This window comes from Hakea prostrata, chromosome 8 (assembly GCF_041222555.1).
Source record: "Hakea prostrata isolate BN-2017 chromosome 8, UWA_Hpros_2, whole genome shotgun sequence".
Lineage (NCBI taxonomy): Eukaryota > Viridiplantae > Streptophyta > Magnoliopsida > Proteales > Proteaceae > Hakea > Hakea prostrata.
Genome location: NC_142607.1, coordinates 52316267 through 52341424, shown reverse-complemented (window position 1 = coordinate 52341424; position 25158 = coordinate 52316267). Strand labels below are relative to the sequence as shown.

At 37.3% G+C, this 25158-nt stretch overlaps 1 protein-coding gene across 1 annotated transcript in view; it reads left to right on the top strand.

Annotated features, from left to right (window-relative positions):
* Positions 1-25158, top strand: part of LOC149008534 (haloacid dehalogenase-like hydrolase family protein) — a 161345-nt gene that overhangs the window by 18409 nt on the left and 117778 nt on the right. The window contains exons 8-14 of the mRNA XM_089166055.1: positions 305-446; positions 9999-10086; positions 10247-10325; positions 10486-10546; positions 10666-10741; positions 17257-17367; positions 18204-18299. Coding sequence (XP_089022181.1) covers positions 305-446; positions 9999-10086; positions 10247-10325; positions 10486-10546; positions 10666-10741; positions 17257-17367; positions 18204-18299 — 653 coding nt within the window. The remainder of the gene's footprint in view (positions 1-304; positions 447-9998; positions 10087-10246; positions 10326-10485; positions 10547-10665; positions 10742-17256; positions 17368-18203; positions 18300-25158) is intronic.

Below are 25158 nucleotides of genomic sequence, written 5' to 3'. Positions count from 1 at the left end.
ATTTGACCTAAATTGTTAAAGAACTCTTCTTTACAATCATTTAGCATTGGCTTGTAATGTGGTTCTACACTTCAACATTGTAAAGTAATTCTTTTTAACAGTTGTGGCATACCATTCTGCACCATTGACTTTGGATGCCCATATGGCTCTTAGACTATTTAGACATTTGCAAACTCGTGAAGTTGGTTTTTAGTGTATCTGCATCCTGCTAATGATACTTTGTTGCATAGCCATTTAGACTTTCCTTTTTTTTTTTTTTTTTGGTTTTGGTACAATGCTGCCTAATGAAGAAAAACCACTGCAGATGATAAGATACAGGGTTCTGAGAGTATTGATTTTTTGCAACAACCTTCTCCAGCTATTGTAAAAGAGAAGGCTAAAAGTTTCTTATCTGAGGAATCATATTCTACCAATGAGAGAATTGAAACGGTTCTTTCATTTGGAGGGTAAGATGTGTACTACTAGAAACACTTTGAAAATTTATTGTGTTTCTGATTCGCATAATAAACTTGTCATCCTGTTTTTCATCATGTAACTTTTCTTGTTTGTTCTTTGGTCCTTGAAGTAAGTTTCCTTTCTATGATCAAACATCTCATGGTTAAATAGCGTCATAATCATGGTGGGAGATCTCCCTCGAGAGTGAGATCTCGCCACTTAAAAAAAGCGAGATCTCAACCGAGATGGCGAGATCTACCAAAAAATTGGCGTAATCGCGGTGGCCCATCTTGGTGGGTTTTAGGGCCCCGGTTGGGCTGAAACTTGGTATTTAGCCTATTTAAGGCCTTTTGAACACATTGGTGGCCTTAGATTTGTGAGAAAATAACCCTAAATATGTCTTCTAAGTGGACCCTATGTGTAAAACTGAAATTCTATGAAATGCAAGGTTAGACAACATGTAATGTAAAGATATCAAGTAATTCAAGTATCAAATACATTAACATTACACATCAAGTATTCAAGTGATCAAACTATCAAAGAAATTAAATGTCTTCAAAATTTTACAACCATAAGAAGTTTTAGACTTTTAGTGAGTCATAAATCATAATCCATAAGTTCACAATCACAATTCACAAGTCACAAGACTGACAAGAGTAAAAGAGTAACAAGATTACAATTTACCACTTACAAAGTTACAACTTACAACTTACAAGACTACAAGACAATAAGACTATAAGAGTATCACTTAGCATTCTGCATCAACTGATTCTGAACGGTGGCCACATATGACTCCCAAGTCAACCCATCACTATAGTATGTCACACATTGGTTTATATGGAACTAATATGTCTCCATGTCAGAATACTGGAGGAATAGCACTATGGGATAACCGTCAATCGTGGGTGGGTGAAAGTGCCATTCCTGTTGTTGTTGTTCATATTGCTGTTGAGTATGTGGGTAGGGGTTTTTAAACCACTCAGTTAACAACCCACCTTCACTCTCATATGTGTACTCTCCAGGTGCAGGGTCTTGAGGAATAGCATGATCTCCATAAGGAGAATACCCAGTTTAATCTGACCTGGTGCTTTGATCCTCGTATAGGTACCCCGATGTCTGCCAATTGTCCAAACTTTGCTCTTGTGAATCACTATGACCATGATCTAGGCTTATGCTTCCCATGTTTAATTCAAGATCATGCATGCTCGCATCATCATTCATTTGCCCTTGGTTTGATCTACTCTTCCTACTCCTAGCATAAGTTCGAGAGATAGGAGAACTGTGGCTCGCATGTGTCGGATGACTTGGACCTGGTGGAGGTGACTCCCTTTGTTGACACTGACTTTTACCAGCAACACCACCAGCATGAGTGCCTTCATGACTCAATGGTTGACTTGGGCCACTTTGTCCTTTGGTATCATCGACATCATCTGAACTCCCACTACTAGATGTCACCGCAGTTGTTTCAAGTCAACCAGGTGGCTCCACAAATGGTATAGTTGGTCCTTCTGATGCTGCTACAGCAGCTTTAACCCTCATCGAAGACACGTGCTTAGCCACAACATTTGGGCCCCTAGCAGTAGCAATGGTAGGATCCGGCTGCCCTCCTGGCCCATCTAGCACTGGGCCACCTCGATCCCTAACCCACTGATATATGACATCATCTTCCTCATCTTCTGCGGGGGGCTCGTGGAATAAATCAGTCAACTCAATCGGTTCGCGATTTTCGTCATCTATATCATTTTGTATGTGCCCTACTCTCAATCTCATGTTGTAATGCACATACACTAAGTTCTCGAGCCTCTTACTCCCCAATTTGTTCCGTACCTTACTATGGATGAGCGAGAAGGTGCTCCAGTTCCTCTCGCAACTAGAGGATGAGCAAATCTGTGAGAATATTTTAATTGCTATGTCCTTGAGATTTGGCACACTAGTTCCATATAGCACCCACCAGTCAGCTGCATAACCAAAAATAAGAATGCATTAGGCAGGTAAATCTTAATATTTATATAACTTATCAGTTATCATTTACAAAGTTATAGACTTAATGACTTATAGTAATGGACTATTTACCAGGATCATTTTTTGCCTAGTTGCAACTGCAGAAGGCTTTCCAAAACTCCCAGAGGCATCCCTGAACTCCTTGATCTGTACACCAATTCTTCAATTATCATATTATGTATATGCTTAATGCACTAATGCAAGAAGTTGAAGAAACAATTGAATAAGTTCTCACCTCTTCATTAATTGTCCCCTGCATGACGGGATTTGACACAAGCTTCTCCACCATGTCTTGCACCGCATTCATCAACCTTACATTAAGCCCCAGATCATTATTGTAATGGTACTTTGGGTTGAGGTAGTAAGCTTGCATTGTGGAAATAAAAAATTTGGTTAGTGATTTGGTTGTTTACTTGTTTATAAATTATAAGTTATAACTTATAACTTATAACTTATAAGCAAATTAAGAATGTAAATAAAGTATACAACAAAAACTTAAAGACTTAAAAGTGACTCACTAGCCAAGTGCAAAGGATGCATCAAGTGCGTCTTCCATCTATTATCGATGATCCTCTCGTAGGATTTGAAGGAGCTAGTGGCAACAGCTCTAACCAACTCTTTCATTTGTTGGAGGGCAGCATATATGTGGGGCATTGTGGGCTTCTTCTCCAAATCCAATATCCTTAAAACAAACACAATAGGCTTTATAATGCCCACTGTCCTATTCAGCTGCCTCCAAAAGAAATCATCAGCAATGGTTTGTTGGGGATAGTACTGCATCAGGATGGCTAGATCCACGCCAATTAAACCACTCCTCACTTGCAAACATATGCTATAGACCCACCACTTTGTTCTGGAAGCTTCTTAAAGCTACATAGTTGGTGGCGAATCTAGTCAACCCAAGTCTGACTAGATCACCCTTACAGTGGTTCTTCATCATCTTCAGCATATAACCATGGTTATAAATAAAATTATTTACCCTTTTAGCCTTGTCAACCACAGTATTGATTGACTTTCTTTTCCCCAAGTCCTTCAACATAAGATCAATCGAATGTGCTGCACATGTTGTCCAAAAGAGGTGGATCCTGCTGCTCTTTTTTTTCATCAACATTTCACCAGCTTTTTTGACGTTAGCACCATTATCTGTGACAATTTGGATAACAATTTGTGGCCTTACTTGAGGACCACCTCTCTAAGAAGCTTGTAAAGGTAGTCAGCGTCTTTGATTTTATCTGAGGCATCCATTAACTTAAGGAAGGATGTCTTTCCATTGCAGCTTAATATGAAATTAATGATGGACTGTCTAGTAGGACCAGTCCATCAATCAGCCATCACAGTAACACCATATGTACTCCATTTTCCTTTAATGAACCAATGTATTCCTCCATTTCCTGCTTTACCTTTGGTAAATATTTATTCATTACTTCCCAAGCTGTTGGGCCTTTAACCCCTACACTTGCTCTAGCAACTGCATTAATCATCCCCTGATAGTATGGCATTTTGGCTACATTGGCTGCAATGTTGTTGTAGAGCATGAATTTTCTGATTGCCAACCTAGCTTCCTCCTCCCTACTGCCTTCTTTACCTCCAGCAAACATATATGGAATGCTTATTTAATAGATGTTTTGATGCTTGAAGAGGGAGGGGTCTTGGTCAAATGTGGCATCATAATGTCTAGTCTTCCTCCTCCTTTCGGTCCTCTCACTTCCATGAAAACTATGTCTAGGTGGCATGGATGCCCCTGACCCTGAACCACCTACTCCTCTTGTCTATTCATATTGCCTCAAATTCTTAAAATGTGAGGACTGTCTGCTAGCTTCCATTGTAGCCTTTATTTGTCTCCACTCGGCCTGTGACTCAACACCCATAACCCTCCTCCTCTCCTCATCGTTGTCTGACTCCTCATCAACATCAACAAAAGGTCTAGCCAGCACTATATCCTCAAATTCCCTTTGCTTTTGTGGCATCTCATCCTTTTTTTGTCTCCCTCCCTTTAAAATTGCTGCAATTGCTTTTTGCACTTCATAAGGAACCTTGGGACGCTTGGAACATCTTTGTAGCCACCAGCCAAATGTTGTTTTAATTTGGTTGAACCACTAGAATTCAAGGTCTTAAGGCAATACTTGCATCGGGATTTTTTCTTGTTGGCAGTCAGTGGATCCCCATGTTGCCAAGTAATGTCTTGAGTCCCACTACTAGTGCTGCTACTCTCACTAATTGCCATTTAAGATACAAATGTACAACACTGAAATACATACATGAATGTTCCCAAATAATCATTAGAATAATTTTTACTTTTAAATAAAAACATGTAAAAACAATTTATAAAACAACAAAACACACACTTTGTTCTAAGATAACATATATACAATGCTCAAATAAACATATTTGTATTTTTAAAATAAACTACATAATATGAGCATCATTTAAAAGCTAACAATTAACCTATCTTCATTCTACTTAGTTTAAAACCTTTTGTTGCTCTCCATAGTTCTAACTTGGCATGAAACCTTAATTGTGTCTCATCTACGAAAACAATATTTTTAGCAAAAACACTCTTAAGGAACCTTATCTCGTATGTCTTTGGTTAAATTATCTATCATGTGTGCAAATAAATATGGTTAAATTAAGTTGATTCTTGATTTAACCTAGCTATAATCGTGAATTCACCACCTTGTCCCCCCCCCCAATTCTTACACTTGTCACTAAACCATTATATGTATCTTTAATTATATTCACATATTTGCTTGCAACATTACTCTTCTCTAGTACTTGCCAAACTAACACCCCAAGGACTCTATTATAGGGCTTTTCTAGGTCATAAGAGACAATATAAAGATCTTTCTTACACTTTAGATACCTTTATAACTATCCTAAAAGGTAAATAGCTTCCATTAGAGATCTTCCTGGCATAAAACCAAACAATGGGTCTCCATAATAGTGGTTTTTTGTCTCAAAAAAGGTTTCCATTGCTCTCTCCCATAATTTCATAGCATGACTTAATAGTTGTATGCCCCTATAGCTATTACAACTTTGAATATCTCCTTTATTTTTTTTTAAAATTGGGACTAGGATGCTTTTCCTCCATTCATCTGGCATGCTCCTTGTGCTCATAATCTTATTGAACAACTTGATTAGCCAAGTTAGGCCGTAGGTTCCTGGGCTCTTCCATACTTTTATTGGGATTTTATCAAGACCATGTGCCTTGCCTACTTTCATCCTCCATAGAGTTTCTTTTACTTTGGACATCATAATTCTTTGTATATTTGTTTGAAAATTGGTACCATGATGAATAGTGTAATCTTCCAGGCACATATTATTGAAGTATGTTCATTTAGTAGGCTAGAGAAATAAACTTCCCATCTTTTCTTGACATCCTCATCATGCACTAGTACTATACCATCTTCACCTTTAATACATCTAACATGGTCGAGAACTCTACTTTTCTTGTCCCTTATTTTAGCTATCTCATAAATAGCTTGTCCCCCTTCATTTTTGCTTAGATCATTATTAGATCTTCATATTTTTTCGCCCTTGTTCTTCCCGCAATTTTCTTAGCTTCATTTTCAAGCCAACTTCTACCTTTGCAGGTCTCTACATCCTTAGTCTTTTGCTATGACTTGAAGCTAGCTTTCTTATTTTTAATGGTTGCTTGAACCTTGCCATCGCACCACCAAGTCTTTCTGTAGGAATGGTGTTTTCTTTACGATTCACATATGACATCTTTAGCTACCTTCCTACTACACGTAGACATCTCATCCTACATCGTATTTGTCTCCCCCTTAAATTACCATTTTCTTCATCTAACTACTTTATCAGCAAAAGATTTCAAGCTGTTTCCTTTTTGCCCCACAACTTTATCCTTGGATAATTAACCTAAGACTTTTTACGAGTTTGTGGAGTCTGGCACACATCCAAAACTGCTAGTCTATGTTCTGATCCCTTTCTCATTCCTCTCTCTAAAACCATATCCTCCATATATACTTTTGTAGCTCCTTTGAGCTTAATATGTCCATTTGGATCATCCCTTTCGAGCACAAGCTTGAGGTGTGTATGCACTAATTATATTTATGATCTCTTTCTCTAGCACAAGCTTGATAAATATAATCCTATTGCCAAATCTTTTGATACCCACCACGTTGTTCTTTAAATCTTTATTCACTATTATGACCACTCTACTTTTATTACTCTTATCTCCAATGCGCCAAAGTTTAAACCCATCAAACTCCTTAGCTTTTTTTGTTCTTCCATCTAGGTTCTTGATTACAAGCTATATTAATCATTCTTTTCCTCATAACATTTATCAATTTAAGCTTGTACTTGTTACAGATCTTATGTTCCAAGATGTCAACCTAATTACGTTTCTAGACTAGCTTCTTTACCCACATTGGTCCACGGCATGGGAGCCCTTACCTACTCATCATGGCATCTAGGCACTCACATGGTGCATCATTTGTATTGAACATTGTATCTAACCTGTTCCTACTTTCAGTTATCGCTACAGCTAGGCCATAGTATAGCCATCACTTATTATGTCATTGAATGCCCTAGCATATTGTTTATCATGTAGGGTTGTAGAATCCATGTAAAAAGGGTTTGGTTGGGTTTTCTATGATGCCGTTTGTTGGCTTGACAATCTGACCCTCCTCCTTTACTTGAGCTTTGGACTGAGAACAAACATTGCCAAAGTTTGGCTAGAGAAGCATCACCTTCAGTTATTAGATCCAACTGCATAATTAGTAAATGCATGCATTATTAGCATATTATACTTGTATCATTTGTGTATGACATAAAAGAGAGTTGGGGAAAATAATGATTTATCTCTAAAGAGATCATTGCCATGTTCTATTTATAACAATGAAAAGAGAGTAATTACAAGTAGCCCTTAAAACTATACAAAGTTACTAATATATACCCAAAATACCCTATAAGTTCACATTACAAAACTTTCCCTCAAGCTGTTCTAAGTTGTCTCACACACCTAACTTTCACAAAATAGAATGATAAACTTTAGAACTGACTATGAACTACCAAGCTCTTTGTAGAAACATTAGCCAACTAATCACCAGAATGAACAAATGGTCAAGCTTTGGCTTAATGACTTCATGGTCTACTTCCACATGGTCTTGTCAAGTTGAACTAGAAGTAGATACTCCAGGTACAACATCATGGGAGATTTATAGAAAAAACAGAGAGCTTGTGGAGACAGCTTGTTCTTGCTACACCAGGCATGCGATCTCCAACAATGAAACAATAGCCAGATGTAGCACTACGATCGATTGAAGTGCCTGCCTAATCAGCGTCCGTTTAACATCTGTGAATGCCTCTATAAGTAGGTAATTCAGAGGAGAGCAAAGAACCCCATTTCCTGGGCCTAACTTCTATCTCAAACGGAGATACATAGCATTTGAGCGAGTGGAGTGCGGATTCTGTATGGCATTTGAATGAGTGGGAGAGTGGATTGTGCATGTACTGGCTTATAAATTCACAACATGAGCAATGTCTCGTTGAATATGGAAGAGAATAAAAGATATATCAATCTCCCTACAGGCACTAATAATTTCCTTTGGTTTTTCTGTCTTTGCTCGTCAAATGTATGTTGGCCTCACGTGGACTACTGAAAAAAGTTTCATCATAGTTCAGAGAGCCACTTCTTGAAAGGGGCCAAGCCATGGTAGGCTTTGTAACCAGCTAACCATAACCATAAGATATATAAGTATAACAGAGCAATACCATAGTAAATAGTTGCTTTCATACAATTTGATGGAGCTAGCGCAGGATGTGCCAAGTTCAGAGTGAGTGATTGCAATGGTTTCAGGCTGCAGAATGGCTGAGGTCTCAGAAAGGGGCTTTAAGAGATCAAAAAACCAACACAAAAGGACCAATAAGGAATCGGAAGGGGAAACAAAACTGTTGTAAAGTCAATCCTGTTCCTAAAAACTTGATGCAAGCCTCGAAACCCTTAAACAATTGATCTACCTCTCAATACCTTGAAAAGCTCAATCTCAAATCCTGACAGATTTTGATCTTCATTGATAGGTCTCCCTATCTCAGATAAACATTTAAGGCAATCTGAGAGCTCTATAAGGATGCAGAAGACCCCTTGTGGTCTGAAGCTTTTATCGGAATGAAAGGAAAAAAGAAAGGTCAGAGATGAAGATGAGAAGAAGATGAGAGCCTAAAAGGTAAATCGGTGAGGAGAGAGATAGTGGCAGTAAGGCTCTGGATTTTGGGAAAGAATCTCAAGAATGTTTCTTGTTGATACCATGAGGAAATGTGGGGAATAATGGCTTGTTACTCTGGAGTGCACAGCCATGTTCAATTGATAATGAGAGGAATTGAGTAATCACAAGTAGAGCCCTGGAAATATATGGAGTTACAAACACACTCAAATAGTTTCAAGTCTCATGTTACAACATTAAGCTTTCTGTTTTACATGAACTGGTGTATAATATTCATGTGCTGGATCCTTGATTGGCAGATGGTCCAATTCTTAAAGTAATGTCTCAGCAGCCCTCTGAAGCATGCAGCATAAATCAACGGTTTGTGAGAAAATTTGTTCTAAGCTTGATCCATCCCTTTGGAGACTGGGACTCAGGTCATGATGTTTCAGTAGCTGGACTGGGCATGATCCCAGAACATTGATGACAAAATAATACAATTGGGCTTTGTGTGGGAAATCCCAAATAAACTCTTCAGCCTCAAATGACAACATGAGTCACTGATTTATATCACAGTCCAATTCACCTTGAGGTTTGGGAGTTAATCATAGATATTGCATTGTCTGATCATAGATTTGATCTATCTGATTTTCTGCCATGACTATTGCAAAATAGGTCAAGCTTCCTTTGGCAGGGTGGTCCCAGAAGGAACTTTTCACCTTTTTGCATCTCTTCGGATGGTCTTTGTTGCAAATGACCAAAATCACCTCAACTGACGTTCCTAGTCTTATAATGCACTCAATGAAACTCCGACTGTACTTATTATGTGGTATTAGATCTCTGCTAAGGATCTGAACAGAATAGTTGATGACTGGATGTGCTAAAATAGGAATAAACAGGAACTGATTTGATATAGTGTATACAAATAGTATCGAATATATCAGTTAAACTTAGAGTAGAACTACGGAACTTAGGGAATTTAGGAGAAAGTTTGGAAATTTTCTTTTTATCTAGACTCTGTTGGATCAGAAAATCTGATAAAGTGTTCCTGTGAGATTCCTTTAACATTTGATTTAACAGGAACTGGAACTGGAGAAACGAAGTTAGAAAACAAGCAGATCAAAGTGCAGCAAAATATACTTATAGATTGGATTTTCATGGAAAAACTACTGATCTGAGACATGTTAGAATTGAACAGAACCAAGGGAAAGGCTGAAAGTAAAACTGGCAGTCCACCCAGAAAAAACATAGATTTGCACCTCAGTAAGACTCCATGTGGGAATCAAACTTATGCCACTTATTATTCTGATCAAGTTATCTGAGCGTTACCTATGGTGAGTTTTTATTTTTGGCTAAACAAACAGACCTAATCTCTAGGCTGCAGAAATAATTTTTTGACAGGTTGCAGGGTTCTCGCCGAGACATTTTAAGATATGGAAGTTTGGGAATTGCTTTCTCTTGCCTGTTTTTCACCGTCACAAATTGGAAGGTATACCTTTTTAAACAGAGGTGTGCTTATGTTGTATTTGGGTCAATTCTCATTGTCATAATCCTTCTGAGTGATTGTAGGAAAATGGATAACAGGAGATACCATTTATTATTTTGGGTTCTATTTTAGTATGTGAATATGAAAACTGATGTCTCTGCAGGCCATGCAATATGCATCTCCAAAGGCTATTGTGAATTTATTATTTGGAGTCAGTCGTCCTTCTTTTGAACGGAATGAAGGTAAAGGTGTTTACTGTATTATATTTGCTTGTTAATAAGGATCTCTCATAAACTTATTAGGAATTTAATTTCCTAAGGAAACAATGGCTTGCGCAGTTTTCTTTATTTTCATTAAATCACAGAAAATATTAAAGCTTACAAACTTTTTTTCCATTGTTAGGAGAATCACAATCTGGAAGAATTGAAAATTTTATCAACTACATATCAGATTTGGAAGCAAGGTTATTAAATGTTGTTTCTAATGCAATTTTCTATGTTTAACTCAGAAGTTTCATAATTTAAAAAAAAAAAAAAATCAGTTTATCAATTTGATTTTGACTCTCATTCTTCACTATTCAAGAGGGACGGCCCCTGTTGTGCCAGAATTTCCATCCAAACTTGATTGGCTAAACACGGCTCCACTCCAATTCCGTCGGGTAAGTCTTTCATTTATCATATTGAGAATTGTTTCTAAACCTTTTGTTTATCGTGAATGTTTATTGGAATATATGTGGATGCCTACAGTTCTCCCCTTATTTGTTTAGTCTTGTTTTCATGTTAATATTTCAACCTCTTCATCCTGACAAATGGTTATTTGTCACTTGATGTTATTGAAAATGTTTCACCTTTAGATCATTAGAAATTTGTTTCATGATTCCTCTCTTGCTTTTTCAGCAAAATTTTGTATATTTAGAATGAGCACCTGCGGATTGCTATGCCTTATGTTTATAGTTCTTGATTTCCTATTGTTGTGACTGTTGAAAGGATTTTAGTGCCAAATTTTCTAACTATAATACGCATGGTCTTCTCAAGAAACATGCTTTCAGTAGTTTTACTTTTACCGGTATTACCAAGTAATGGATTTCTTGATATCTATTCCATATGTGTCATCCTTCAGCAACAACAACAACAACAACAACAACAATAAGCCTTGTCCCAACTAAATGGGGTCGGCTACATGGATTCTTGCCCTCCAATCAGTTCTATTCGAGGCCATGCTAGATACAAGGCCTAAGCTATACATATCCTTTCTCACCACTTCTCCTAAGGTTATCTTAGGTCTACCCCTAGCTCTTCTAGTTCCTTCAATATGGATTATATCACTTCTCCGTACAAGAGCATTTATAGGTCTCCGTTGAACGTGGCCGTGCCACCTCAAACGACTTTCTCTAAGCTTATCACTTATGGGAGCAACTCCCAGACCAACTCTAATATGATTGTTTCTTATCTTATCCATCCTAGTTTTTCCACTCATCCATCTTAGCATTCTCATTTCTGCTACACTAAGTTTATCTATATGATTCTTTTTAACAGCCCAACACTCTGCACCGTACATCATAGCTGGTCGAACAACAGTCCTATAAAATTTTCCTTTAAGCTTTAATGGAATACGCCGATCACATAAGACCCCGGACGCACCTCTCCACTTCATCCACCCTATTTTAATTCTTTGGGAAACCTCATCTTCCAAATCACCTCTTTTACTTATGATTGAACCTAGGTACCTAAAACAATCGCTCTGAGGAATCTCTTTATCGTCAAGTATCACCACCTCATCATCTACCCGATCATGACTAAAGTTACAAACTAAATATTCTGTCTTCGATCTACTAAGTTTAAAGCCTTTTGATTCCAAAGCTAATCTCCATGATTCTAATTTGGTATTAATCCCCACTTGGGTCTCATCAATCAACACAATATCATCCGCAAAAAGCATACACCAGGGGACCTCATCTTGAATGTCTTTGGTTAATTCATCCATTACCAGTGCAAATAGATATGGGCTTAAAGTTGACCCTTGATGTAGCCCAACTGTTATCGGAATTCATTACTTTGTCCCCCCACTTGTTCTAACACTAGTCACCGAACCATCATACATATCCTTAACTATATCTATATATTTACTTGCAACACTTCTTTTCTCTAGTACTTGCCAAATTAACGCTCTAGGGACTCTATCATAAGCTTTTTCTAGGTCAATAAATACCATATGAAGATCTTTCCTACATTCTCTATACCTTTCCATAAGTCTCCTAATTAAGTAAATAGCCTCCGTTGTAGATCTTCCCGGCATAAACCCAAATTGGTTCTCCATAACTATAGTTAAGTGTCTCAAACGGGTTTCAATTATTCTCTCCCATAATTTCATCGTATGGCTCATCAATTTAATGCCCCTATAGTTATTACAACTTTGAATATCTCCTTTATTTTTGTAAATTGGAACCACAACACTTCTCCTCCAATCATCTAGCATTTTCCCTGTGCTCATAATCTTATTAAACAACTTAGTCAACCAAACTAGTCCATGGGTTCCTAAGCTCTTCCATACTTCAATTGGGATTTCATCAGGACCTTGTGTCTTGCCGAGTTTCATCCTCCTTAAAGCTTCTTTTACTTCGGACATCGAAATTCTACGTATATAAGTTCGGACATTGGTGCCTTGGTGAAAAGTGATATGTGTCATCCTTCAGCATGGTCCTATATATCAAGAAGTTGTCTGCTCTAAAATCTTTAACTCTTGGATTGCATGCCAATATTGTATCAGCAGAATTTCCACATCATAGTTATCAAAGTGACAATGCAACCCAAGGTGGTAGCCAGGTGCCGTAGGTGTGTATGCTATCTACTATTGTCTACTTGGTATGTACCACTGTGATGTTGTATAATTGTGTTATTTATGACTTAGAATGATATAAAACAATAATAATTCGTTCAATATATATATATATATATATAATAAAAATAAAGAAAATATAAGATACCATATAAGCATATCCACAACAATAAGGCAAGACACTTGGAACATGATAGCATATTAAAAAAAAAAAAAAGAAAAATAATTACTTTAGGCAACACAACTATATGAGACAACATAATAGTGTGTTAAAGAATCAATATAACATAAAATAATAAAAATATCAATCCCATAAATGATAAGCTACGAGAAAGTCAATTGAGGTGGCACGACCATGTTCAATGGAGGCCTTTAAATGCCCTTGTCTAGAGAAGCGATCTAATCCAGATTGAAGGAATTAGAAGAACTAGGGGCTGGCATAAGATAACCTTTCAAAGGATTGGTACGAAAGGATATGCGTAGCTTAGGCCTTATATCTAGTATGACCTCAAATTGAGCCGATTGGAAGGCAGGATCCATGTAGCCGACCCATTTAGTAGGGAAAAGGCTTGTTATTGTTATTATTATTGTTCTGATCAGCCCCATAAAAGTTTGCTTTGGATCACAAGGCAGTTGGCAGGCCAAGGCATCCAAGGACACACCTAGGCGACCTAGGTTGGGACTTTTGTACATCCATAAAGCTAATAGCTCGCCCAGGTATCACCTCCCAGGATTTCCTAGGAAGACAAGGGAGCAAGAGAAATGCAATGCAAAGTAAAGTCCAACCTATAGCTAGGAGATGCATGGGGCAAGTGAAAAGAAAAAAGGGTAATCTACAACGATCCTATTCCTTGGGGAGTCTATTCACTGAGAGGAGACCATAGGCTGCTTGATTCTAGTGTCAATGGAGATATTGTCCCAAATTGTTTGAAAGATCTGGACATGCAACTATGTCTTCCAAGATTACGTTCCATCCATGTATTGTAAGTTGTGGTGACAAAACGCTAGCTTTTTACTTTAATCAGATTATATTGGAAACCACAGTCCCCTGCAAGAACTGGGGTTTTGTTGTTTGAAGTCCTTTTAGCCTTTTACATTGTTAACTAGGTTTTAAGAGTTAGTTCCCTAGGTTTTAGCAACTAGTTTCCTATTTCTATTTACAATCCATTTAAAATTAGTTTGTAGTTAGCTGGTTAAGCCCTCCTTTTGTGCCCCCCATTAATCGGATGAGTAGAATGGACCAAAGTATCGAATATTGCACTGAGCAACCTTGGCTGTTGCATAACTGAGTCCCTGTTTTTAAAAGTTAACTGATTGTGCTTGGTGCTTAAAGTTCAACTGCTAGTTTCTTTGGTTGTTAAAGTCCATAATGTGCTTGGGTGCTAGGTGTTTAAAGTCTGGGTTCCTTTCTGTTGTGAGAGGGAGGGACTCCTCGAACTAGCATTTGAGGAGAGTCCTAATTAGAATAGGAGACCCCTCTCCTCATGTTTTTAGGACTTCTAATTATTTCTTGTGTCTTTTCTAATCTGTTTTGTACATCTATTCCCTCTCTAAGTTGGTTCTAGTCTATGATCTGTAAATTTATAGATACCTTATTACAGTGAATAAATGAAATCATCTTCAGAGTGCAATTTCCTCTCAGTTCACTACATGGTACAGAGCAGGGCTTAAAATGAGTCTCTCTTCTCTTATTGAGCAAAAACAATGAAGGATTCTTCCCAAATTTCAATCGCAGCAAGGAATTTCACTCCAATCTGTCGCTGGCTGGTTCCTGCTCCCATTACAAGCTGTTCCTGGTGATTCACCCTGGATCAGCACAAGATCGATGGCTTGAACATGATTATCTGGAAACATTCCTAATTAGATCAAGAGTTACACAATACCTTCCTTTTATTGGACACTACTGCTAATCTTTGGACTGCTACACAGAAGACTTTTGGTAAAGTTGGAAATAGGGCTCAGGTCTATGAGCTTTATAAACAAGTTTATGAGACCAAACAGAAGGATATGAGCCTCTCTCGGTACTACAACAACCTTAGTGCTCTGTGGTAGAAGATTGACCATTACAACACATTCCAGCCAAATAATGTGGATGATATTGCAGCCTATCTTAAGCATCTTAATGAGACCCTAGTAACGATTTCCTAGCAGGACTTAGTGTTGATATGACCCTATTCGGTTTCAGATTCTCAGTCAAGATCCCTTTCTTACCTTAAAGGAATCATATACTTTTCTTTACACTGAAAATTGCCATTGTGCTGCAATGCTCCCTTCTTCTGTGCCTAATTGGTCAGCCCTTCAGACTTAAAATTTGAAATAACAAAGAGGCACTAAAAGAAGTTATCAAGTGTTAACATTGTGGAAAGCCGTGGCATAAAAATGAAAGTGTTGGAAACTTCACAGAAAGCCCATTATTTTGAAGCAAAAAGAAAGGCTGGTTGTGGAAAGAACAGGGGAAATACTCGGGCCAATCAAACTATAGCTGAGTCTGCATCTTCCACTGAAGCTGACATGCTCTCAAAGCTCTCTAAAGGAACTGCAATTTCTTCATAGACTACTACTAGCTTCCCCCACTATCACTACATTAATAACTGCCTCTGCTACTTCTGGTAATTATCAAGCCCAAGGTATTTCTGACCTACCCTTTTGTGCTTTGATTGTACCACCTCCTGGATTATAGCTTCTGAGGCTACTGATCCCATGACTGATTCGTCTACTGAATTCCATCAGTACTCCCTTTTGTCGGGAAAACATGCAGACTGTGTGGCAAATGGATCCCTCTCTTGATCTTTGGGAAAGGAACCATTCGTTACTCTTCCACCTTGTCTTCTGTTTTGCATATTCCATGATTTCCTTCTCATTGAGTTGGTCAGGGTTTGGTCACATATAGAACGATTGGACATGGTAAGGTGCAGAATGGTCTCTACCTGCTTGACAGTATGGTTCCTCCTACTACTGTAACTTTAATGTGAACCAGATTCAGGGCCAAAATAGGGCCTAGTGTTGCTTCCCCATACCTTATGTCCCTCTAGTACCAGCAGGGGCATTTTGGTTGAGCACTTAGGGTTTAGTTGGGTCCATTTTTTTTGTGGGACCCTAGATCTACTTCTATTTTTTAGCCTGAGTCATTGTTGGTTAAGTTATTGAAGAGTCCTTGTTAGGCTAGGATTCCTTGAGTAGTAAAGGAGTCCTCTAGTTTTGTTCTACTTCTTGCAAGGAATCCATATCTACTCTTAGATTTCAATTTGGACTCTTCTAGAGTGTGACAAGAAAGAATCATTGAGTGTGAGTCCTTAGTCAAAGGAGTTTTTGTTCTCTAAATTACAGTCCTTGTGTGATTTCCTTCTGAAGGCTATATATATGCTTCACTATAATGTACTATTCAGAGATTATGATTAATAAAATAAAGCTGAGATTGAAGGAGCAAGAGTTAAGAGGTCATGTGTTCCCATGAAGGGGCCCATCAATTGAAGATTTCTGCAGAATTTTGAAGAAGCCTTTGCACCCTTGCATCTCTAAGTAAGTACTGAAGAGTGAAGACCACCCAACCCAAGCCCCTTCCCTCTTCTTCCTTGCATCTGCAACTCTCCTCTACCCCTCCCAAACCCTAATTTTTGCATTACAGCACTGTCCCCCATCGCATAGCTTCCTTCCCCCTTCCCCCACCCTTTGGCGGCATCCATTCCCTCCCTCAGCCCTTGCCCTTTAACCCCATCCCTTTCCCAACCCTAGGTTATCAATTCCCAGCACCCCATCTTTCTTTTCTTCTTATTCCTCCTCCACCCTTGTAACTTCTGGAACTTCCAGAATTCTCAAAACAGCATGTACCTAATCTAAGACCCTAGGTTTAGCCAATTCATCTTCTTCCTTAGAAACACTAAAACCCTAATATTTCAAAACCTAAATCTCCTTACCCCTCACCCAAACCGTAAGCCCCTTTAGGATTAACCTCCCTAACACCTATTGAACACTCAACTTTAACCCTAACCCTAGCTCAACCCCTAAAAATCCCAGATTCTTAAGAAACACTACTTTCTTCCAACCAATATCATCCACCACACCCACACAACCCGCCCCCCCCCCCCCCCCCCCAAAAAAAAAAAAAAAAAAAAGAAAAAGAAAAGAAGAAGAAGATAAAAAAAAGAAGTGTCTCATTGTTGCCTCTTCAAATAAAGCTCCAGAACCAGTTAACAGTACTAGAATCCTTAAATTTTGGACTTCTTAAAATTTTGCTATTACAACTCAGTTGCCAATATTTATGCATGTTTGTGTATATATATGTGACTACTTGAGCTAGGTTCAGTTATCATTTTCTCAACACTATGTTTGGTTGGACAGGATTTGAAAGGAAAGGTTGTTGTACTCGACTTTTGGACCTACTGCTGTATTAATTGTATGCATGTGCTGCCAGATCTAGATTATTTGGAGAAAAAGTATAAAGATAAGCCGGTAAGGTTTACTTCTGTCTGTCTTTTGTTCATTACTCTGTGGGCTTCGTTTTTGAAAGCTTAAGTATCTAAGCCAATTCTGGACTATCATGTTATCCATTTTTGCCTTGAAAATGTTAAGCCATTTTATCTGCTTGGTCCCATGAAGGCTGCCCAGAGTGAATACAATGTTAAAATCTTGATCACTAGAGTAGATTTTTTATTGAATCAGTTAACTTTGATATCTGACTTGGTTGAATCTATGTGTGTGGCTTGGATATTCATGCTTAAATTTCTAAATATTAGTATATATGAAATAAGAGGGTTGTCGACGCTTACCGTTTGGGCAGAATTTCCTTCCCTACACCAATCACTCCATGGATAATGGTTTTGTCTAGTAGGTGGCCCACGTGCTTATGGAGTGGGTGATAGTGTGAGACTAGTCAGGATGCAAGGTGGTATGGGAAAGCATCCTTACACAACCGGCTTTTGAATCTTTGACCCTATAGAAAATATCTCTCTTTTAGTGTGAAACTCCCACCATGTCAAGCTTTCCCATCCCTAGTCCAGGTGAAGGAGAATGCCAAACAGTTATTTCCTGATACAGTAGCAGGGATTCTGTTTGAAATCCTTTATATGAATCATGGATGGGATTAATGTTTAGTTGGATGGGGATGAGGTTATGATTTATGAATGATGATGATGATCATGTGCACAGAAATTTGCTTATGGTGCAGTATTTTTGTACTTCTGTTTTTCATTCAATCAAAAAGAAATATTATATGGGCATGTTTAAGTTGACATTATTAAGTTTATCACTTGTCCTCCATTATAACCATTGCTTAAATGTTTCTGCAGTTCACTGTTGTTGGTGTTCATTCTGCAAAGTTTGATAACGAGAAAGACTCAGAAGCCATTCGTAGTGCAGTTCTACGTTATGACATCACTCATCCAGTAAATCAGATGTTCGGATTTCATATTTTATACATTTGATATTCTATAAGTGTCTAGGTTTCTTAAGAATAGATTCATCATATTATATGCACTATATGGAGCATGTTTCCTTGCTTCCATAGGAAACCTGCTTCTCATTGTATACCCACTCTATGCAGATTTTCTTAATGCATTTGTTCTAAAGCAAGTCGGGAAAAAATCATATACCTTCTATCAGGGCATCTCATTTTTCGCTATTTTAAATTATTTATGCTGCATGTTGATTCTCTGAGCTAGGAAATTTTCTTGGACATAATTGTTGATCCCTTTCCTTCACTAGTGTGCACCAGTGTCGTGAATCTTAAAACTGTAACTATAAAGAACCTGAACCAGACCTGACCATAAGAAGGAAAGAAGAGAAGATGAGAGAAGGGAAAAGAACACAGCTCCCTGTTTTGAGTAATGTGCAGAATACCAAACCATGAGGATGAGGGGGTTGATTTATATTAATCGAAGAGAAATTATAATGTAAAAAATGGGTCTATGCTCCACCTACAAAACCTACCAATAGCAAAGACTATGACAGTTATAACAATAGTACCCCTGACATATAGAACCAATAGATACATCTAATTGTTTACCCACTTAATTACATAATGTTCCCTCTCAAGCTGGCACATAGATTTCACACGTGTAGCTTGGAACTGTTGAAACAATGCTTTGTTAAAGAAGTCAGCAAGTTGATTATTAGAACTAACATAGTCGAAATCAATTTCTTCATACCACATCACAACAAATGGTCATCCTCTCAATATGCATAGTTCTGCCTTAAAAACAGGATTACTAACTGTTGAAGTATACGTAAATTTGGGATTTTTACTGTTCACGTTACTGTTCACGTGAACAGTATTATGCTATTGTTTTTATTATATTTTCTATTTCTAATGTGGGAGTCTTGCTACATAAGTTTTGGAAGTTTTTTAGAAAGCATAGTTTCTATTTTGGTGGTAGTTTCTATTTTCAGAACTTTCTATTTTAGGAGTTAGGAAGTTACTAAAGCTGTAATATTTTGTTTCCTTTTTTTAGAGGACAATTACTTGTCTCTCAAGTTGTATTAGATTCATTAGAAGCTATAAATAAAAGGGCTCTGTGATTCTAGACTCTTTAGCTAAGAATCACAGGCCTTTTCTATTGGTTCTTCATCTCTCTTCTCTTCTTCTTCTTCTCTCTTTTCTTTGTTCAAGTTCAACAGCTATTTTGATTGTTTAAAGCTTGTTTTCTAACACTAACAATGCAAGTAGTTGTCTGATTATCAGAAAGCATGTCCATTGGTTTTTTGATAAAAATTAAGCTTCTGAATGAAGGATCTAAGATTCACCAACTCAACTACATTGCGAGCCATTCTCTATTTGCAACTACAACATTTCATCAGCTATTTTAATTTTCTTTTTATTCCTTAATATAATAAGAGTACTGCTGAGAAAGGTGCAATAGCATGTATTAGATCTCCATCACCATGAACACCAAATCCAATCAACATCAAATAAACAATAATATTGGTGCGACCCATACAACAATAAATAAGACCCTTCCCTAGATTGCCTATAAGTGTATGACATGCTGTCTCCCAATAGATCTGATTAGTTGACTTGCCAATTTGCTAATCACGCAAGCAACAAAGGATATATCAGGTCACATAGCGGTACAATATATGATTTTGCATAGATGTTAGTCTGCAAATTTCTTGCCATCAGTTGCCCAAGTTTGATGTTAGGATCTCTAGGGTTACCTATAGGCTTAGAAAAATACTGTTGAAGTATATACACTTGGGCTATTTGCTGCCTTTTACCTACCTACTTGGTCCACAATAATCAATATTGCCTTTTACCTAAATGGTACATTATTCTATATCTACTCAAGATGTGCTAATGGATATTATTTGTGAAGATCTTTGCCCTCAACTTATGGCATTCTACAACGATATCATTACATGTCTTTACCCATACTGTCTTTTACCTTACCTAATTGGTCCGCAGTAACCCATACTGTCTTTTACCTTATCTAATTGGTCCACAAGAACTCATATTGTCTTTTACCTTACCTACTTGGTCCGCAGTAACCCATACTGGTCTTTTACCTTTTTTTTTTTTGAAGAACTAGTAGAAGAGGCCTATGATTCTTGCTTAAGAGTATAGAATCACAGAGCCCTTCTATTTATAGCTTCTAATGAATCTTATACAATTTGAGAGGCAAGTAATTGTCCTCTAGAAAAAGGAAACAAAAAATTACAACTTTATTAACTTCCTAACTTCTAAAATAGAAATGGTTGAAGTATATACACTTGGGCTATTTACTGTTCACAACACTATTCACGTGAACAGTAAAAAATATACTTTTACTGTTCACGGTACTGTTCACGTGAACAGTAAAATCTGTGTTACTGTTCACGTGAACAATATATGCAAGTGATGCTACTCTACTTTCTATTTCTAATGTTGGAGTCTTGCTACATAAGTTTTGGAGTTTTTAGAAAGCATAGTTTCTATTTTGGTAGTAGTTTCTATTTTCAGAATTTTCTATTTTAGGAGCTAGTAAGTTACTAAAGTTGTAATTTTTTGTCTCCTTTTTCTAGAGGACAATTACTTATCTCTCAAGTTGTATCAGATTCATTAGAAGCTATAAATAAAAGGGCTCTGTGATTCTAGACTCTTAAGCAAGAATCACAAGCCTCTTCTACTAGTTCTTCATCTCTCTTCTCTTCTTCTTCTTCTCTCTTTTCTTTGTTCAAGTTCAGCTGCTGTTTTGATTATTTAATGCTTGTTTTCTAACATGGCATCAGAGTAAGTTTAATCAACCTAGGGACTGTTTTCTCTCTCTTGGCTGCCCAGTTTTGGTTTTTTTTTTTTTTCCCTTTTTCTTATCTAAGGTAGCCCCAACCTTCGCTGCAGTAATTGTGAATGGATGCCCTTCTTCTTTGACTTTTGAAGCACCAAGTATTTATGTATTAATACTACAAAAAGGCCCCAAGCTTTATGGGGATATGTCTACCTATTTGATTCAACTGAGGCTGCTATTACCCTATTTTTTTGTGCAAATTTGAAGTTTGATCTGCATTATACTGATGTCCTGGGATTCCTCTTGATTCTTGCGAAGATATGCCCATAATTCGGATTGCAAGACCTAAGTATTGTCTTCCATTGTCTGTGCTATAAGTTTTGCTGCAAATCGTATACTAGTACCCTGTTTCAATGAATTTCTCTGTTCTGAAAAATTCTGTTGTTGTCGTCTTGCTTTACTACTGCTTCCGTTGTTTATTTTAGAATCAAGTTTAGCCTTCTTTTTATCTAAAACTTCTACAAAGACCTAGAGGACTACTTTTCCTTCATATCAAGATCTTTTAGAGTTTTAAATCTAGCAGAAGGTTGTTGCTATGGTCTGAGATCTGATATTATTTGCTACTGCAACTACTGTTATTGCACTTCTTCTGAGTGGATTGCTGTAGCGACTATTGCAATTTTGAGATTCCAAGCTGGTTCAATATATATATATATATATTTTCCTGATCTAATTTGCTCATGCCTAAGGGTTAGCGGTGGTCCATAATTTTTTTTCCCCCTTGGTGAACAAGACTTTGTCCTGTGAGATGATTTTCTGCTGCTTGATCAGCTTTCTTGGTGAATAATACATTGCTCTGTGGCTGCTACTTTTCCTTCTTGGGTTTCTTTTGTGCTCATACTTTTAAGATGCTTGTCACTAGTCATCATTAATTGTCCACGTGTAATTCTACACGTGAGCGGGAGAATGGTACCTTATTCTATATCTACTCAAGATGTGCTGATGGATATTATTAGTGAAGATCTTTGCCCTCAACTTATGGCATTCTACAACAGTATCATTACCTATATTGCCCTTTTACCTACCTACTTGATCTGTAGTTACCCATACCAAGGAAGAAATTTCGACCGAAACAGGAATTTCGACCTTGCAAAAGGGCAAAATTTCAACGTTTCGGTCGAAATTTCGATCGAAACTGGACACTTTTTCTGAAAATTGGAACTTCAATTTCGGGCCTCATATGGACTCAAAATGATTTGGATTCTTGTATACTACCTATTTCAAGCATAATAAACACAATGGAACTAGTATTTTGTAAAAAACAAAACTATTGAAAATTTATCATTCAAGTATACTAACAAATGGCTGGTTTCGACAAGTGCAAACTGTATTGCATACATGCATAGAATCAACAACATACATGAATTGTTTGGTAGAATGGTTACATATACAACAAGTCAACAAAATAAAATGACCGACTAGATCAAGTGATGGTGTCTCAAATATATAAAGCTAAAGCCTATATATCATATATACATAAAATAAAAATACATAATTTTAGAAAATAATTATTAAAATAAAAAATGAAAAAATGGTAGCAAATAAGAAAAAGATAAGTTTAACAAAACACAATTATAGATCATAGTCCTAGGCTAAACATATATAATTTCAAGGCAATACAAGATCATTTAAGGCATGAACAAAACAAAAATAAAAAAAGGGGAAGTTTGGAACTGTTGGGTGTGGCTCATGCTTCACATTCTATTGTTGCTGGAGTTTCCTTTGTAGCTGTTGTGGCTTAGGAGGTGTTTGGAGGCAAAAAATGAGCAAAAGTGGTGTTTGAAGGCAAAGGAGTAGTGAAAATTAGGTGAAAATGGGATAGAAATCAACAAAAACTAAGGAAAAACAAGTTGGAATGCTGATATGTCGAAATTTTGGTCGGAATGGTCGAAATTTCGGTTAAAATGGTCGAAATCTCCGAAATTTCGTTTGACACTTTTCCGAAATAATTGAAATTTCGTTTCGTTTTTTAAAAATGCAGACATTTCGACCGAAATTGTCGAATTTCGGTCGAATTTTCTTCTATGACCCATACTGCCTTACCTACTTGGTCCGTAGTAACCCATACTGTCTTTTACCTTACCTACTTAGTCCGTAGTAACCCATACTGTTTTTTACCTTACCTACTTGGTCCGCAGTGACCCATACTATTTTTTACCTTACCTACTTGGTCCGCAGTAACCCATACTGTCCTTTACCTTACCTACTTGGTCACAGTAACTCATACTGTCCTTTACCTACCTACTTGGTCCGTAGTATCCCATACTACGTTACCAACTTGCTCCACAATAATCAATATTGTCTTTTACCTACCTATACTTTACCTGTTACTTGCCTTCTTGTGAAGCATTTATATGGACATTGGAGTTGCAATTTTGAAGATTTAGCGTGGATATTTCTCCCTACTACCGGCATTACATGGATAATGCTTTTTGCCTACCTACTACTTGCGTTCTTGTGAAGCATTTATATGGACTTTGGAGTTACAATTTTGAAGATCTAGTGTGGATATTTCTCCCTACTACCGGCATTATATGGATAGTGTCTTTGATCCTACTATACTTATGGACTTTGTTCGTCTTCAACATCGTTGATTGTTCTCAATATTGGATGGTTCTATTGACATGAAGAATTAAAGTTTTTTTTTAAAGTTGGTGTTGATTATCTCCTGGGTGAAGTTTTCTCAGTGTTTATCGACATATGCCATTGCTACACGATTCAAGATTGGTGCTACTTTTCAAGTTTATTCGTATTGTGCAAGCTGAAGTTTTCTTTGTGTACACTCCAACTTGAGGGGGAGTGTTGAAGTATATACACTTGGGCTATTTACTGTTCACAACACTATTCACGTGAACAGTAAAAAATCTGCTTTTACTATTCACGGTACTGTTCACGTGAACAGTATATGCTAGTGATGCTACTCTACTTTCTATTTCTAATGTTGGAGTCTTGCTACATAAGTTTTAGGAGTTTTTAGAAAGCATAGTTTCTATTTTGGTAGTAGTTTCTATTTTCAGAATTTTCTATTTTAGGAGCTAGGAAGTTACTAAAGTTGTACTTTTTTGTTTCCTTTTTCTAGAGGAAAATTACTTGTCTCTCAAGTTGTATTAGATTTATTAGAAGCTATAAATAAAAGGGCTCTCTGATTCTAGACTCTTAAGCAAGAATCACAAGCCTCTTCTACTAGTTCTTCATCTCTCTTCTCTTCTTCTTCTCTCTTTTCTTTGTTCAAGTTCAGCTGCTATTTTGATTATTTAATGCTTGTTTTCTAACAAATACCACACAACATTCTTGTTTCACTTAGAAGGTCAAGAACATAGTTCCATGGAGACAAACCTCGGAACTAAATCTTAGTTGAAATTGACTGAGAATTGGACATTCTTGTCCATTCTTGTTGAACCCAGGAGGTTGCTCCATCTAAGCTTCATGCAAATCATCATATGTTGGATTCTACTAGGAGTTCAATTAGAGTTTGTATAGGAGTTAATTTAGAGTTTGTATTCATGTAAAATTCTATTCCTTGTAATAGTGTACTTTCCATTTAATTATAAATAAAGGGCTTGAGATCATTGATCAATAAGCCATTCTACCGACCCTGTCCAACCCATCACCCCCATGAACCGAGCCTTTCCTGAGTCTACTTCCACTTCCTCTAGTTCAACCATCGATCCAGACATTTTTGAAACACTCTCCCCACTCAGTTCCCCCCTGTGTAAGAATCCCCACCCACTTTGCCCCTCCCCAAGCAGCGACATGGATGCCCCCCCTTTGTTAGCTATGTTTGATTTCTTTATTTGGAATGTCAGGGGGCTCAACTCCCTTACAAAGCAAGCTGATGTTAAAAACACCATAAAATCTTCTAAAGTATCTCTCTGTGCCTTACTTGAAACTCATGTCCAAATGGATAATGCCCTTCGGATTGCCCCCTCTTGGTCTTTTATATCTAACTCTTCCCCTTCTATCAATGGTCGTATTTGGATTCTTT